This window comes from Emydura macquarii, unplaced genomic scaffold (genome assembly GCF_026122565.2).
Source record: "Emydura macquarii macquarii isolate MOO-44397 ecotype Brisbane River unplaced genomic scaffold, CSIRO-AGI_Emac_v2 contig_2422, whole genome shotgun sequence".
NCBI lineage: Eukaryota > Metazoa > Chordata > Testudines > Chelidae > Emydura > Emydura macquarii.
Window position 1 is genome coordinate 40626600 of NW_027132559.1, and position 15803 is coordinate 40642402.

The window sequence follows — 15803 nt, forward strand, 5'->3', positions numbered from 1 at the left end:
GTTTTCATAGACAGGTGTAGGAGAGAACACAGTCATAGGTTTGAACAGAGCACCCTTAAGTGCTGAAAGAACCAAGTTGACACTCCTGAGGAAATTGGCTCCTGAAGAGGTAGAAGCATTCTTACTCTGCCTTTTAGAAAATGTATGACTGTTGAGTATGAGAAGGTAGATTAACCCTCTATAGGCAGATGATGTGCTCGGGTGGCTGCTAGATGTACCTGCACTGAGCTGAGTGACAAACCACATTGCTCTAATTCCAGCAAGTAGTCTAGAACGATGGGCCCTAAAACCTCCAGCAAGTCCAAGGATTTCTGTTGACACCAGACAGAAAATTTTGTCCATTACACAAAATAAGTCTGTCTTGCAGCATCCTTCCTGATACTGAGTAGGATACCTCTAAAAGGAGAGAAGCAGCAGAGTTCTATACTCAACATTCATTCAGTAGCCATACCACGAGAGAGAAGGATTTTAGGTTCAGCTGAAAGATTTTCCCTTTGGAGTGTGACACCAGATCTGGTACTATGTCTTGAGTTGGTAAGCTGAGAGTGTGAGGCAAACCTGCAGCCAGACCAGGGCTGCTCATTCAGCTACAACTCACCCCTCTAGCAGAGCTTGCAATGACTTATCCCTCAGGCACTCTGCAGAAACCTATCCCTGGGTAGGGCCCAGGTTGGATGACTCCCAAGATATAGGTCTTTCACTCTCACTGCCAGAGCCACAAGTTAGGGTGTGCAACAGCACCATTCAGCTAAGAACCCTCATGGTGCCTGTGGTGTTAAGGCTTCCTAGGATTGCAGCATGCTCTTGATCCTGTCCATATTCCTGCCTCAGCCTTGTCTGAGCCTTGTTCCAGCCCACTTCAGCCTTGTCAGTACCCTATTCCGACCTCACTCCAGTCCTGTTCCTGACCCACTCTGCCCTGCACCTGCCTCCTGACACCCAGATCCTTGGGCTGACTCCAATCCAACTTTGACCTTTGGCCTACATCTGTACTACAACTACAATCCTGATTTAGCTTGGCTGAAGACTCTGACTCTGGTTCCAACCCGTGGCTTGTCCCTGGACACCAGTTTCAGTGCTGCCCTCGTCCTGGTCCTGACTCTAGGTCCAGATTTGACCATTGGTACCTGTTTCTGACCACTGCTCCAACCACCAGGCCTGATTACCAAAGCCTGATAGAGAGTCTCAGAATATCCAAAATTCCCAATTGTCTTAACCAAGCCACAGCTACTAGGGTCAGTCTGGTGGAGTTCTGCTTGATCTTGCAGAGTACTCTGGGGATTAACGGGTAGGGGTATAATAATCCTCCTGTCCACAGCATGAGGAAATCATCCAGCAGAAAGCCTGGGCTCATGCTCCCCTCCGAACAGAAGCTGCAGCACTTTCAGTTGCTGTGTGTCACAAAAATGTCTATTGGAAGGTGGCCCCAGTCTGAGGATGCCTTGGAGAATGGAGCCTCATGATTTGGTGACCAATGTCTGCTCAGGCTGTCTACTGTGGAGTTTTGCAGAGCAGGTAGGTGGGGTTGTACAGCAGTTCCAGAGTTTATATAGCAGGAGTAGTTTGGATGCCAAAATACTGAGGGTTTCTTGCCTTTGGGGACACGGTTCACCCGTTCATTAGTTCCCAGGCCAGAGGATTTGTGTGAGAAAACATATTCACAAGATCCCAAGAGAGAGAGAGTGCATGTATGTGTGTGTGTTTATATATATATATATATAGATAGATAGTTTTATTTATATCTATATCTATAAATAAATCTAACAGGATAAGGCAGTTAAAGTTGTATTTAACAAAATCTGAGACACTCCTGAAGAATCTGATCTGCAAACTTCCTGTTTTCCCTGCTAGACAGCCACATGATAAAGCAAAATTGAAAGATACAATCCATTAATTTAAATCCCTATTTTTACTAAATTGTTGCAAATGCCACCCCTTCCTCCCTAGTCTGTAGATTTATCGAGGTGTTTTTTGTGCACAGAAAGCATCAGGAAAATCAGTGAAGTTTTTCAAACATAAACTGCTCCCCCACACCCTTTAAAATATTAATGTTAATTACCATGGTCACATAACTAAAAAAAATGGTTTACACAAACTTTACATTTGCTGGAACTTAGTTTCAGATCCTCAAAGGTATTTAGGTGCCTAATTCTCATTGAAATAATGAGTTAGGCACCTCTGAGGCTCTGGGCCTTCGTCCTTAATGAAATGAAATAAGTTGGTCCACAAATGAAGTTCTAAGTGACTGAAAAGGACATACTGTATATGTAATATTATCTGGTTCCAAAAGTGTACTGAATGATTGAACAATTGATATAATACATGCCAATTACTAAAATTAACTTTGGGTGTATGAAGGTAAGATTTGCAGCTTAGAATTTTTATTTGGAAAAATAATTGTGTAAAAAGGAAAACTCAATTTTAAAAAGAGAGAGGGGGAGGAGGGGCACAATTTGCAGAGTTGGGCAGGAATCAGATTTTTCATTTCATGGAAATTTCCACAATTTCAAAAATTTTTCCTTTCAAATGGGACCAAAAAACTTCAAAATTTCCCATGAAACTAAATTGGTGTGGGTCAACTGAAACATTTTGTTTCAATTTTGACATTTTTATTTACATTGTGTGTGTATATATATATGTACACATATATACATATACACACACATTATATATATATACAATTATAAAATGAAATTTTGAAACATAAAATTGAAATGCTTCATTCTGAAAATGTCAAAACAGAACATTTTGACCTTATTGAAATGCTTTTTTTCCTTTATTCTTCTCCCAAATGAAATTTTGTCAAAATTGACACATTTCTGCAATGTTTCTATTTCAGTGAATCAGCACTTTCTGAAGAAAAAGTGTTTAATCGGAAAATTTCTGACCAGCTCTAGTCCTGACCACAAACGGCTTCCATTGATTTCAGCTTTGAACTGTAGGTGCCTAGCATCCCTGTAATAAAAAAACAGGCCTGTAAAGCATATCAGAGTTTATTATTTATATTAAATTTGAGTGGGAGTAATTCTGAAAGATGGTGTAGTTCCCTGTGTTCTTGCATAAGAGTATATTTCATCTCTCCCATTTATTGACCTTTAGGTACTTATCACGCTGTTGTTTAAATCTTCTTGTAGCTTTTCCGAAGTTGTGAAAAACACTGTAGCAAGTTGTTCAACTGTAAAAATGAGGCAGCAAAAATAAAAAATGTAGGAACACTGAAATATGAAATACATATTAAAATAATGGAGGGGATATGCAAGTTAATATTTCAATCAAATTCTGTAATTCGAAATCTGAATGATATGAAACAATTGTATATGTTAGAAGCCTTTCTCAATTTAAAAAACCCATCTAAAAAACCTTAATTAAAATATAACGAAATAATAGCCTACTTAATATTACTGTGTATTATCATGTAAAATATGTGAAAGCGCAATTATATTCCAGGCATAATAGACATATGTGTGTGTTTGAAGTTCATAGATCTAAAACATATAACAAATGCACACACACTTTTACATAATACATGTACATGCATTTAAATGTACACACATTGTATGTACCTATGCAGATACACATGAGTATGCACAGTGTGTGTCTAAAGAAAAATGTTAATTTTTTTCAACAATCTCATGTTTGTTTAAATTTTCAGAGCATCTCTAATATAAACCATCTTTTGCCTCCTTAAAGGTGAGACCTTTTACCTTTTATATACTGCACATTCATTCATATTGAAGTCACCATGCAATAAACTACTAGGATCTTCTTAAAGATCTACCAATTACCAAGACCTATACAAGAAGATGTCTATATAAATAGCTCTCCAAAACAAAAATACATTTAGATCTTTTTAACACAGAACATGGTTAAGCAAGATGGCATAAGATTTATTGATATTTTCTTTTACTAAGGCACATGACGTATAGAAATACTGAGGTACAAAAATGCAAATTTCTGCATTTGAGATTTAAAATACAATCTCATTCTGAAAAATAGAACTAAAACTCTTTTGCTCAGAAGATTCAGCTTTTAGCCATTTTTTTCTTTTGTACTAGTTCAACAAGCAACTTGTATCTTGTCACACAATCTTCCTGCAAAAAACAAAAAACAGTTTTTATATTTTAAAAGTATTAATTGTGATTTAGTATCTTCATTTTGCTTCTCCTGCAAACATTATACCTCATATAAAAACAGTTAAGTATGTTTTAAAAGTAGCTTTACTATTTTTTAAAATGTAGAATATTCACCCATGTATTGACCTTTAGAAGGAAGAGCAATCCACAGATCAAGAAAAGTGGATTACAAATAGAATTTTCATTTTGATGTCCTTTATAGATAACTCATGTTGATAGAGACCAGAGAAAAATAGGAGAAAATTTGCCTTATGTCAACAGTCTCTTTCTTGAAAACATCTAGTACAGTGTTTCTTAACCTGGGGTTTTAGAGGGGTCGCAAGTGCAGAGCTGGTATTGGGGGTGGCAAGAAAGGCAATTGCCTGGAGCCACAGGGGCGCCATGAAACTAAGTTACATGCCTCAGCTCTGAGGGGGTGGGACTCAGGCTTCAGGGGTACAGTAGTTTGGAAAGGTTAAGAACCACTGATCTAGTAGAATAACTATTAAAAACAGGGAGGTAGCACAATTCCATAATATTGTCAACAGTGTATGAAAATTATTGCCTCGCTCATAGGGCTTGTCTACCCTTGGAAATTTGCCAAAATAACTATCCAAGTGTAGATTCCAGAACAGCTATTTCATAAATTTCCAAAAGTAGAAAGGCCCGTACCATCACTCTAATGTAGCAAACCCTTCCTAAAATGTGAACTGCCAGACAATTTTGGGAGCTAAAAAGATGGTTTGTGGAACCCCACCTATATTTCCTCCTCCCTAACGTTGACCTTTTGGTGCAAGTAGGATGAAGATATCCTGAAGTTTCAGTGGATTGCACTGCAAATTGAATTGTCACCAACACTAGGCTCTTACTGAACCCACCCAATGACAAACTAGAGGTCATTAATCATGGACACATTGCTTCCGTTAGCTTTGCCCAGTGCTTTTCTTCCATATAATCTAGTAGGGTTATAATTTCAGCTTTTTCATGTGCTTTTGCTTCATTGGTTGCAAATTAAATACCATGACTTGTGTAAAGAAAAACTATAATATCTAAAAATATTCTCATATACTGGAATATTAAACAGATTATTGAGCATTCTGACACTTGCATTGGAATTACTTCTTTTAATCGTTCGTTCGGCGAGCATTCATTGCAGAAGGTGCTATATAAAATGTGAACAGGGCAGGTTATCAAACAATCAGTCACCAAATTCAGCAATCAGAATTTGTTTAAAACTAGAATGTACTTTCTTCTAGCCTTTCAAGTTTTTAATTATGGGCAAAGACTGACACTTTAAAAGAAATGGCAGGCAGTTCAACTTAATTTTTCAACACAAAGAAAAAAATTAAATTAAACAAAAATAAAGTATCTGTATATGCGTTGATAATGCCCTTTGAGTTAGCAGTTAGTGACAGGCTTGATTAAAGACCTCAGGCTGGTAGCCAATTGGTAGGAAAAGCCCTGCCCAGATATCATATTGGTTTACTAGTAATCTACTCATATACAAAACAATGACCCTACCTTACTTTTTCCTGGGACGCATTTTGCTATCTTATCCCAGCGGTCTGATGTGCCTTTTGGATACTGCTGTAAGGCTAATTCAAGAAGTTTCTGTTGATTTTGAGTCCACAGTTCTTCAGAACTGTGACTTTTCTCTTTTTTTCTGCTCTCATCATCGCTATATTCATCCTGTTCTGTGTTGTCAAAGTCTTTCTGACGCTTTCCCCTGCATTTATCTTCTGCCACCTCTTTCATTGTCGCTAGAGTTATTTCAGATGCTTTGGCTGTTTTTCGCTTGCGATGTCTGGTTTCGCTCGTCATAGGCTCTTTGTGATCTGCAGGAATATCCATCTGTTCTGGGTCACGATCAGAATTCTCCTCCTCTTCTTCCTCCACCTCATCTATTTCTCGATGTGTAATTATATGGTCTGGCAAATTCATGTTGGTTTTGGCATTTCTAGAATTCTGGGCCAAGTTTCTAAGCTCGGAGAGCCTAATAGTACCTGTTGGAAATAGCATTTACATGTAAAACCTACTGAAGTCAAATGAAAAGGGAACTGGGTGGTGACAAGTGAGAGAAAGAGAAAGGAGAGCCCTTACGGTTGAGAAACCAGGTTACAGAGTCCCCCAGAAACCAGCAGAACTGCAGGGACAAGGACTGTGGCATAGCCCGCTCTCAGTGGGCTGGCAGTCAGCCAAAGTGAGTGTGCAAACTTAGAGATAAGGAAAAAATGCAAGTGAAATACAGTGAACACCTGAAAAAAAATCACTAATCTAAACATTGCATGTATTTTCCTCCCCCCACCCCCTTCGATGTGGTTATTCCTCTTTTCTCTCCTTCCATATCCAAATAAGTCCATCAGACCCATCTCTTCTTCTCATTTGTCTGTTTCTCTGTTATTCTTTCCTTTATTTTTTTCTTTACAGTTTATAATCCTCTCTCCTCTCATTCCTTGTCTTTCATATTTACCCCATTCTCTGTTGTCTAACACTCTGACCTATTTTTTTTAATTGTAAATGATCTTGCTTTCCTTGGTCCACTTCTGTTCTTTGTCCCCTTTGTTCATCCCTTATCCACTGGCTGCCTCCCACATCTGTCAGTCTCAATCTACCCCTTCCTCCTTAAATCTTCTCTGGGAGAGGATTGGAGAATTTTAGAAAACTGTAGATTTTCATAATTCCTGGAAAGATTAATCTACTGTAACATGTATTGATTGGTTACAATTTGTATCTAGTTGTTTCATCACAGCAAGAAAGTAAGCATGTATGTTCCATCCTAGCTGTGAAAGGTGCAGTCAGATCCTTGTGGGACTCATTTAGTGGCCATGTCATGGCTCTTGTGAAGGGTTTCAAAATCCCTGTCCCTCATCCATCCTATATAAATATGGAAGTTTTGGTAGTATTTGCATGTGAGTGTGAATTCACTATAAGAAGTGCTAGATCCTGCAAGATTAAAATCTGCTTTCTGAGAGCATGTATGGGATTAAAACTTGACTGCTTTCCCCCAACATTCAAGCACACACAGAAAAGATGACAAAATAGACAGAGTTCATTTTAAATTTGAGCAAATAATGTAAAGTTTTTCTGGTATTTGCTAAGCTGTAGTAGACAATTATGGCAAGAACTGCAAATCTAGAACATTTAAAAATTGATTACTCACTCAAACCATAAGCTCCCTCTCCCCCCAGAAATAAGCAAGGGTTAAAATAAAATAAATTGGAAATAGGCAAGGGTTGAAATATCTTCTCTTCCCCAGAAAAAGAAATAAAAAGCTTAACAAATAAAATAGCAGCAACTAGACATGGGGTTAAATACATTGTTAAAACTCCTGCACTGTATTCCCCAAACCTATATCCCTTTGTCTGTCAAGCTCCTCAATTCAGTTGTAATATCTTCAGGGTGGGGACTTATCTGGGTTTTGTTTTTTTGGCATATCTGAATTGTCTAGCACACTTGTGAACACCACTGTAATAAAATAAAGAAACAGAATAATAATACCCTAGAGAGAGCCTTTACATAGCCACCTCTAAAGTGGGAGGCCTCCCTCAGAATGTCCATCCACCTTTGTGTCTGCTGAAAACAGGAGTGTGGTGCTTCCACATCCAGGACCACAAACATCACTGTAACAGCTGAAAAATGGGCTATACATTGGAAACACATAATAGAAATAATTTGTTTTTAACAAGCATTAATCAGGACTTAGGGACACACACCTGGAGTATGTGTGACAGATTCCTTCAGTTGCTTGGCCTTCAAAGTAACCTGTTTAAAAAAAAAAGTCCAATTAAAACCTGCATTGTTAACACTACATTATTCATTCAGGCTTTTAAAGATGTCATGACCAGCTTACCTCAAAATACTAACATTTTAACATTTACAAAATACTACTATGGTATCATACTAATGCTATTCTTATTCAGCAGGCCATGCCAGTTTTAAATTGTTAATAGCTGATTTTTCAGGCTAAGCCTGGAGGGGAATGGAGGGGGGAGGGAAAGGGGGGAAACAGGGGCCACGTGATGGCAGTGGTCTACTACAGACCACCAGATCGGGAGGAGGAGGTGGGCGAGGCTTTTCTAGAACAAATAAAAATATCCAAAAACAAGAGCTTGGTAGCAACAGGGGACTTTAACTACCCAGAGATCTGTTGGAAAAGTAATATGGCAAAACACAAAATGTCCAGTAAGTTCTTGGAATGTATTGAGAACAACTTTTTGTTTTAGAAGGTGGAGGAAGTACCCAGGGAGCAACCATTTTAGAGTTGATTCTGACTAATGGAGAAATTGGTTGCAAATCTGAACGTGGAAGGCAATTTGGGTGAAAGTGATCATGATATGATAGGTATCATAATTCTAAGGAAATGAAGGAGTGAGAGCAGCAGAATAAGGATCATAGATTTTAAAAAACCACAGACTTTAACAAAACTCAGAGAACTAGTAGGTAAGGCCCCATGGGAAGAAAATCTAAGGGATAAAGTAGTTCAGGAGAAAACTGGCTGTTCCTCAAAGAGACAATATTCAAGACAAGAGAACAAACTATCCTGATGGAAGGAAAGATAGGAAAAATAGTAAGAGGCCAATATGGTTCCCTCAGGAGCTCTTTAATGACCTGAACATCAAAAAGAATTCTACGAAAAGTGGAAACATGGATACATTGCTAAGGAGGAGGACAAAAGAATAGCACAAGTATGTAGGGACAAAATCAGAAAAGCTGAGGCACAAAATGAGTTACATCTAGCAAGGGACATAAAAGGCAATACGAAGGTTCTATAAATACATTAGGAGGAAGAAAAAGCTGAAGGAAAGTGCATGTCCAGTGCTTAGCAAGGAAAGAGTCTAAACAACAGATGACTTCAAGAAGGCTGAGATTTTTATGCCTATTTTGCTTCAGTCTTCACTAAAATGGTTAATTGTGACGCGATGCTTTAACACAATTTAACACAATTAACATTAACAACAAGGGGAAAGGAACTCAAGGGAAATAGGGAACGAACAGATCAAAGAATATTTAGATACATTAAATGTATTCAAGCCAGCAGGGCCTGACAAAATTCATCTTAGAGCTCTTAAGGAACTAGAGGAAGCAATCTTGGAACCATTAACAATTATCTCCCAGAACTCATGGAGAATGGGTGAGATCCCAGAGGACTGGAGAACAGCAAACAGTACCAATCTTTAATTGAAAAAAACTGAACCCAGGGAATTAGAGACCAGTCAGGCTAACTTTGATACCTGGAAAGATATGGGAGTAAATTATTAACCACTCAATTTGTGGGCAAAAAGAGAAAAATAGGATGATAAATAATAGCCAACATGGATTTGTCAAGAACAAATCATGTTGAACCAACCTAATTTCCTTCTTTGATGAGTTATTGGCCTTGAGGATGGGGGAAGCATTAGACATTATTTATCTTGATTTTTAGTAAAGCCTGTGACATGCTCCCACATGACATTCTCATAAGCAAATTAGGGAAATACGATCTAGATGAAATTATCATAAGGTGGGTGTACAACTGTTGACAAACTGTACTCAGAGTAGTTATCAATGTTTCACTGTCAAACTAGGAGAACATATCTAATGAGGTCCTTCATGGATCTGTCCTGGGTCTGGTATTATTCAAATTTTTCATTAATGACTTGGCTAATGGCGTGGAGAGTACGTTTATAAAATCTGCAGATATCTAGCTGGGAGGGGTTGCAAGCGCTTTGGAGAACAGAATAAAATTCAAAAGGACCTTGATAAATTGGAGAAAGGTCTAAAATCAACAAGATGAAATTCAATAAAGACAAGCACCCAAGTATTATACTCACGAAGGAAAAAAAATCAAATGCACATCTACAAATGGGGAATAACTTCAGAAAAGGATCGGGCAGCAACATTGGATCACAAATTGAATATAAGCCAACGATGAGATACAATTGCAGCAAAAACGTCTAATATTCTGGGATGTACTAAGAGGAGTGTCATATATAAGGCACTCCTGCTAACTGTCTCACTCTAGTTGGCACTGGTGAAGCCTCAGTTGGAGTACTATGTCTAGTTTTGGGTATTACATTTCAAGAAAGATGATGAAAAATTTTTAAGAATCCAGAGGAGAGCAACAAAAACGATGAAAGATTTAGAAAACCTGACCTACGAGGGAAGGTTAAAACAATTGGGCATATTTAGTCTTGGAAAAAAAGACAATGATGGGGGACCTGGTAACAGTCTTCAAATATGTGAAGGGCTGTTAAAAAGAGGGTGGCGATCAATTGTTCTCATGTCAGCTGAAGGTAGGACAAGAAGTAATGGGCTTAATCTGCAGCAAGGGAGTTTAGGTTAGATATTAGGAAAAGCTCTCTAATTATAAGGATAGTTAAACAATAGAATAGATTACTAAGGGAGGTTGGGGAATCCCCATCATTGGAGGTTTTCAGCAACAGATTAGACAAATATGTGTCAGAGATGGTCTAGCTATACTTGCTCCTGACTCAGCACAAGGAGATGGACTAGAATAGATGACCTCTGGAGATCCTTTCCAGTCTTACATTTCTATGGTTCTATGAAACAGTCTATTCAAAAGACACTGTAAACAAAGTCATATTTGCCATAGATCCATTATTACCGTCACTGTAAATTATTACAACTGATAGTTTAAAAATCTTACTAGCTTTTCAACATTTATATTTTTTGTTGTTAAGCCTTAACACCTGAATCCATAAACGGATTTAGTCACTGGAAAAAAAATAGGAACAATAATACGATCCACAAAGCCTGAGTCAGGCACCTAGGTTCCCTACAGAATGAATAGGGAGAGACGGATGCCAAAGAATGCAATCAATAAAAGCTGGCACACTAGTCAGGGAGCTGCTTAACCTAGCCAATGGGAGATACAGATGAGAGAAGGCATGTATGTTCTACATCCCTCTCATGAAGATAGGCACCTAAATCCTGGATGCAGGGAGGCTCTATCTCTGCTTGCAATCCCCAGTCAGGAACCCCTTTCCTGGGCACAGGTGGCCTCTGAGCCCACCAACAGGATAGGGCCCTATGGGTATGAAGGCAGACCTACGCTTATCTTCCCTGCTTTGTGGATCACACTGGGGCTTAGGCTGCAGGCATCAGGGCGCCTAGAGTGAGGCCGCAGTGGGCATGCTCAGAGGCAGAAACTCAGGTGCCCAAGAAGCTTTTACCCTTAACACAAAGGCACCAAGGGAGTTTAAGTGCCTATAGGATAGGCAGCACCAAATGGTAGTTTTGTGAATTGCAGCAGAGCCTAAAACGGGGACTTCTGCACCCAAGTCTGGGGTTAGATGTCTAATTACCTCCTGTTGGCATAGGAAATCCACCTCTCAAGAGGCGGCAGCTAAGAAGAATTCTTCCATCGACCTAGCACTGTCTACATGGGGACTAAGGTTGTCTTAGCAACGCCACTCAAGGGTGTGGCTTTTTCACATCCCTGACTGATGTAGTTAAACCAACCTAATTTTCTAGTGTAGACCAGACCCTGGCTATTCACACTTACATAACTATGGGGAGAAAAATCATAAAGTGATCAAAACTTCATTTGACATTCCTGTTATTGCTAAGGTAAGAGAACAAGTGAAGTTTGTTTAAATAAAATAAAATAAAAAAATAAAAAAATCCCACCAACCCCGTCTCCCCGCAAACTTTGAGGCCTTCTTTATACATCATACAGAAGCAGAAAAGGTCAAAAGCTCAATTTTAAAAAATAGTTGCAGATCATCCTTAATAGTTAATGTCAATTAATTTATACCCAAAAATTCAAGTTTGGTTTTAAAAAGTTTTACAAAATCTGATATTAATTTAAACATTTCATGACTTTTATTTAGTTTAATGAAAAACAGATTTTTATATGGAATTTTTAAAAAATCTTCGCATTGTTTGGAATGTGGGGTCTTTGCTAATGTAGGAAAATCAGAAAGTGAAGTTGACTGGTTGAGTTATCCAAGTTGATTAAAATGCATAAATTCAAATAAACAACTAACTGGGAAAACACATGTTTTGTTTTATTCAATTTTCAGTAATATAAGGTGGTATTTGTTAGTCATACAGGTAAGTACGGAAGGAAGGATGTATATTTGAAATAGTCATTTTGAATAAAAATATTTTAAGTTAGTGTAAAAGAATGCACCTGAAAAGAGTCATGAACTGCTAAGAACAGCAGGTTATATTCTGTGCTACTTTCAGGAGCAGCAACAAGACAGTCTGGTGTCTGTGTGTGAGTGGTGATGGGGCAAAGTTGGCCTTCAAGATTATGGGCTGATCTGGGAGTCAGAGCAGTTCCCAGCATAAGTTAGAGCAGTCGAGGGAGCTGAAAAATTTAGAATATCAACAACATTAGTGATGTTCAAAATTGTGAAATCATCTCTTTATACACACTTTACAAATATTGTTATAAGCACATCAATATTTCCTTCATAAAACATTTTAAAAATGGTAATTATAATCTGTGATCAAAAAAGTCACAAGTCAATTACTACCAAGTCCTATTATTCAGATAGTCTTGAAATTACTCAGTGTTTCCAAATTAAAATGCTTGAGAAGGAAAAAACAATTTTGAGGCTCTATTTGGCCTGGTCTATACTGATAAGGTAGGTTGATGGAATGTGGCTTCCGTCGACTACATAATGTATGCGTCTCCACCAGGAGGTCAGTTCCACTGACCTAAATCACGTGAAAATTCGACTTAATAAAACCAGCTCCTCAAGAGATGTAGCGCTGAAGTCCAATTGTATGAGTTGAATCAGCAGCAATGTAGGCAGAGCGCAACGGCCTCCAGGAGGTATCCCATAATGCTCTGCTCTGACCACTCTGGGCATTCGCACTAAGCTACACCGTGGCCACGTACACAGGAAACAGCCCCTCCCCCCAAAGCCTCAGGAAATTTTGAATTCCCATTTCCTGTTTGCTCATCATGGAGAGAGCTTGCCAGCAGAACTGATCATGATGAGTGCATGTCCCAAACGTGCTCCAGCCTGGAGTCGACCTGAGGTCTTGGATCTCACCACCAGCCAGTGGGGCGAAGAGTCTGTTCTGGCTTAGCTCCGAGTCAGCAAAAGAAATCTGGATATCTACAAGAAGATATCATGCAGTATGGTGGAGAAGGGCCACCACAGCGACGTGCAGCAGTGCCTTGTTAAAATCAAAGAGCTGAGGCAGGTGTATCAGAAAACTAGTGAGGCTAACAATCGTTCTGGCTTGTCACCAAAGACATGCTGCTTTTACAAGGAGCTGCATGCAATTCTTGGCAGTGACCCCACCACTATACTACCACACGGCGTAGATACCTCAGGGGAATCCGAGGCCAAGATGAATGAGGATGAGTCTGTGGACGAGGAGGAGGAAAACGGGGGCAGGCGATTGGGGTGTCCCTTCTCCCTGAAAGCCAGGAGCTTTTTGCTACACAGGAGCAGCCCAGCTGGATGCAGGAAAGTGAGAATGACCGAGATGCTGGGGAAGGCACATCTGGTGACTATGTACTGCAAATCTCATTTCTGTGCTTATATCCCCAGTCCAGCTTCTTGTAACAGCGAAAAAAATAGTGTGTATGGTGGTGGGGATGAGCTTCCACATAGTTGGTGCGTTTAAGCATAGGGTTCACCCTGGAAAAGATTATTTATGTGCACAGGGATGCGCCGAGAATCCTCCATGGATATCTCCAGGAAACTTTCATGTAGGTACTCTGCAATCCTTTGCAAAAGGTTTCTTGGGAGGGCAGTCTTATTTCTTCCACCGCGATAGTACACTTTCCCCCGCCACTCTGTTATTAATTGTGCAGGCATCATCCTGGAACACAGCATAGCAGCATAAGGGCCAGGCCGGTACCCAGATGCTTGCAGCAAATCCTCCCTTTCCACCTGCGTGACCCTCAGGAGACTGATATCACTCATGGTCACCTAGGGAAGATAGCGCACATTTACCGTACTCACCTAATACTGTTTTTTTAAATGTCTGTTATTCCACAGCCATTGATGGTTTCTTGGATCAGTGAAACACAAGTTCCTAGACAGGAACTTTTTGCTATGGGTCTCAGGGATCTGCAAATGGGTGCCCATATTTTTTCCCCAGTGACACTTTATCCCTATCCACCCCAAACCCTTTGGACCGCCAATTCAAAAATGTTTTTTTGGAGGACATGGGGAGCCCCACAATCCTTCTGCATGGGGAGGCGTGCACTTGTGTTGCATGTGCAATGGAGATTTCCCTACAATAGATGCACCAGCCCCTTACTTACCATGGCTGGAATGGCACTCCGACCCGTGCAATAATTAGAGACTGGTATGCAGGTCTACCATGCCCTTGGGAATATAAAGGAGAGTTCTTTTTACATTGTAACATTGTTTTTCATCCATGGGACCAGCTAACAATGGATACCATGCGCTTTGCTTGCCTTTCAGTGGACAGCGTGGCTTTCGCCGTGGCCTTTACTCCTGCTGAGCGCCTGTCGCAGAAAAGAAGGTGGAAAAAACCCCCTCAGGATGACATGTTCAATGAGATAATGAATGCCTCCACAGCCGCTGACACAGAGATAAGAGGATGGAAGATTTCATTATCAGAGAAACTGAACTTAGAGATGGACAACAGGAAGGCAGCCCAGGAGTATGAGTGTACAACACAGGATGAGATGCTGTGTACAATGAGGGATCAGTCAGACATATTGAGATGTCTGGTTGAGCTTCAGGAAGCTCAGCGGCAGGAGAGACTCCCTCTGCAGCCCGTGTAAAACTCTGAACTAGCACACTCTTTCCTAGGCCCCATCTCCAAGTGGTGTAAGAGGAGGTTGAGCAAGGTGCAGTACGTGCTCCACTTGTCACTGGTTGAGGGGAGCAGAAAGAGGTGATGGACAGCCTCTTTAGGGACGGGGAATGTGTTTTTTGGTGTTTGCACAGTCAAGCTTCATTCTGTATCCTCTCTTAGTCCCCTGACAATGCATGCGAAACATTAAATTATCTTCCTTCCCCTCCACTGCTAAGGATCAAGAATAAAAAAGTTCTGCTGTACAATTCATCACTCTTTATTTCTTGAGAGCAAGGGGATGAGTGGCGGGGAAAGGCGGGGGGGCGATGGAGGAGGGACACAAAACTGCATGGATGGGGGATGGGTTGGGGATGAGAAGGGAAGAAAGTGCCTGCTTGCATCTTTTTTAACAGACCTGAGTTCCTAAAGATGCACGCATCATGCACCTTTCCAGATCATCCCACATTGATGTCAATGAAGTGTCCCCTGTGATCCACAAAGGCCTGCAACACCATCGAGAAGTATCCCTTTCAGTTTATGTACTCTGTAGCAAAGTGGTCCAGTGCTAAGATAGGGATATGAGTGCCATCTATTGCCCCCCCCCAGTTTGGGAACCCCATTGCGGAAAAGTCTTCCACTATGTCCTGCACATTTCCCAAAGTCACTACCCTATTTAGCAGAAGTCTCTTAATGGCCCTGCACACTTGCATCACAGCAGCTACCACGGTGGATTTACTGACTCTGAATTGATTCCCAAATGACCATAGCAGCCTGGTGTTGCTAGCTTCCACTGAGCAATAGCCACTCGCTTCTCCACTGTCACAGCAGGTCTCAAGAGAATACTTACGGGTTTCAGGGCAGGGGACAGCTCTGAGCAAAGTTCCAGGAAAGTGGCCTTTCGCATGCGAAAGTTCTGCAGCCACTGCTCATCATCCTACACCTTCATAACTA

General features: G+C 40.2%; 1 protein-coding gene across 1 annotated transcript in view; it reads right to left on the reverse strand.

The window, feature by feature from the left end:
- Window positions 1-3181: 3181 nt before the first annotated feature.
- Window positions 3182-15803, reverse strand: part of DNAJC1 (DnaJ heat shock protein family (Hsp40) member C1) — a 196157-nt gene continuing 183535 nt past the window's right edge. Inside the window, exons 10-12 of the mRNA XM_067562355.1 lie at window positions 7826-7874; window positions 5634-6115; window positions 3182-4091 (exon numbers count right to left, since the gene is read on the reverse strand). Of these exons, the coding sequence (XP_067418456.1) occupies window positions 4023-4091; window positions 5634-6115; window positions 7826-7874 (600 nt within the window). The 3' untranslated portion in view covers window positions 3182-4022. The remainder of the gene's footprint in view (window positions 4092-5633; window positions 6116-7825; window positions 7875-15803) is intronic.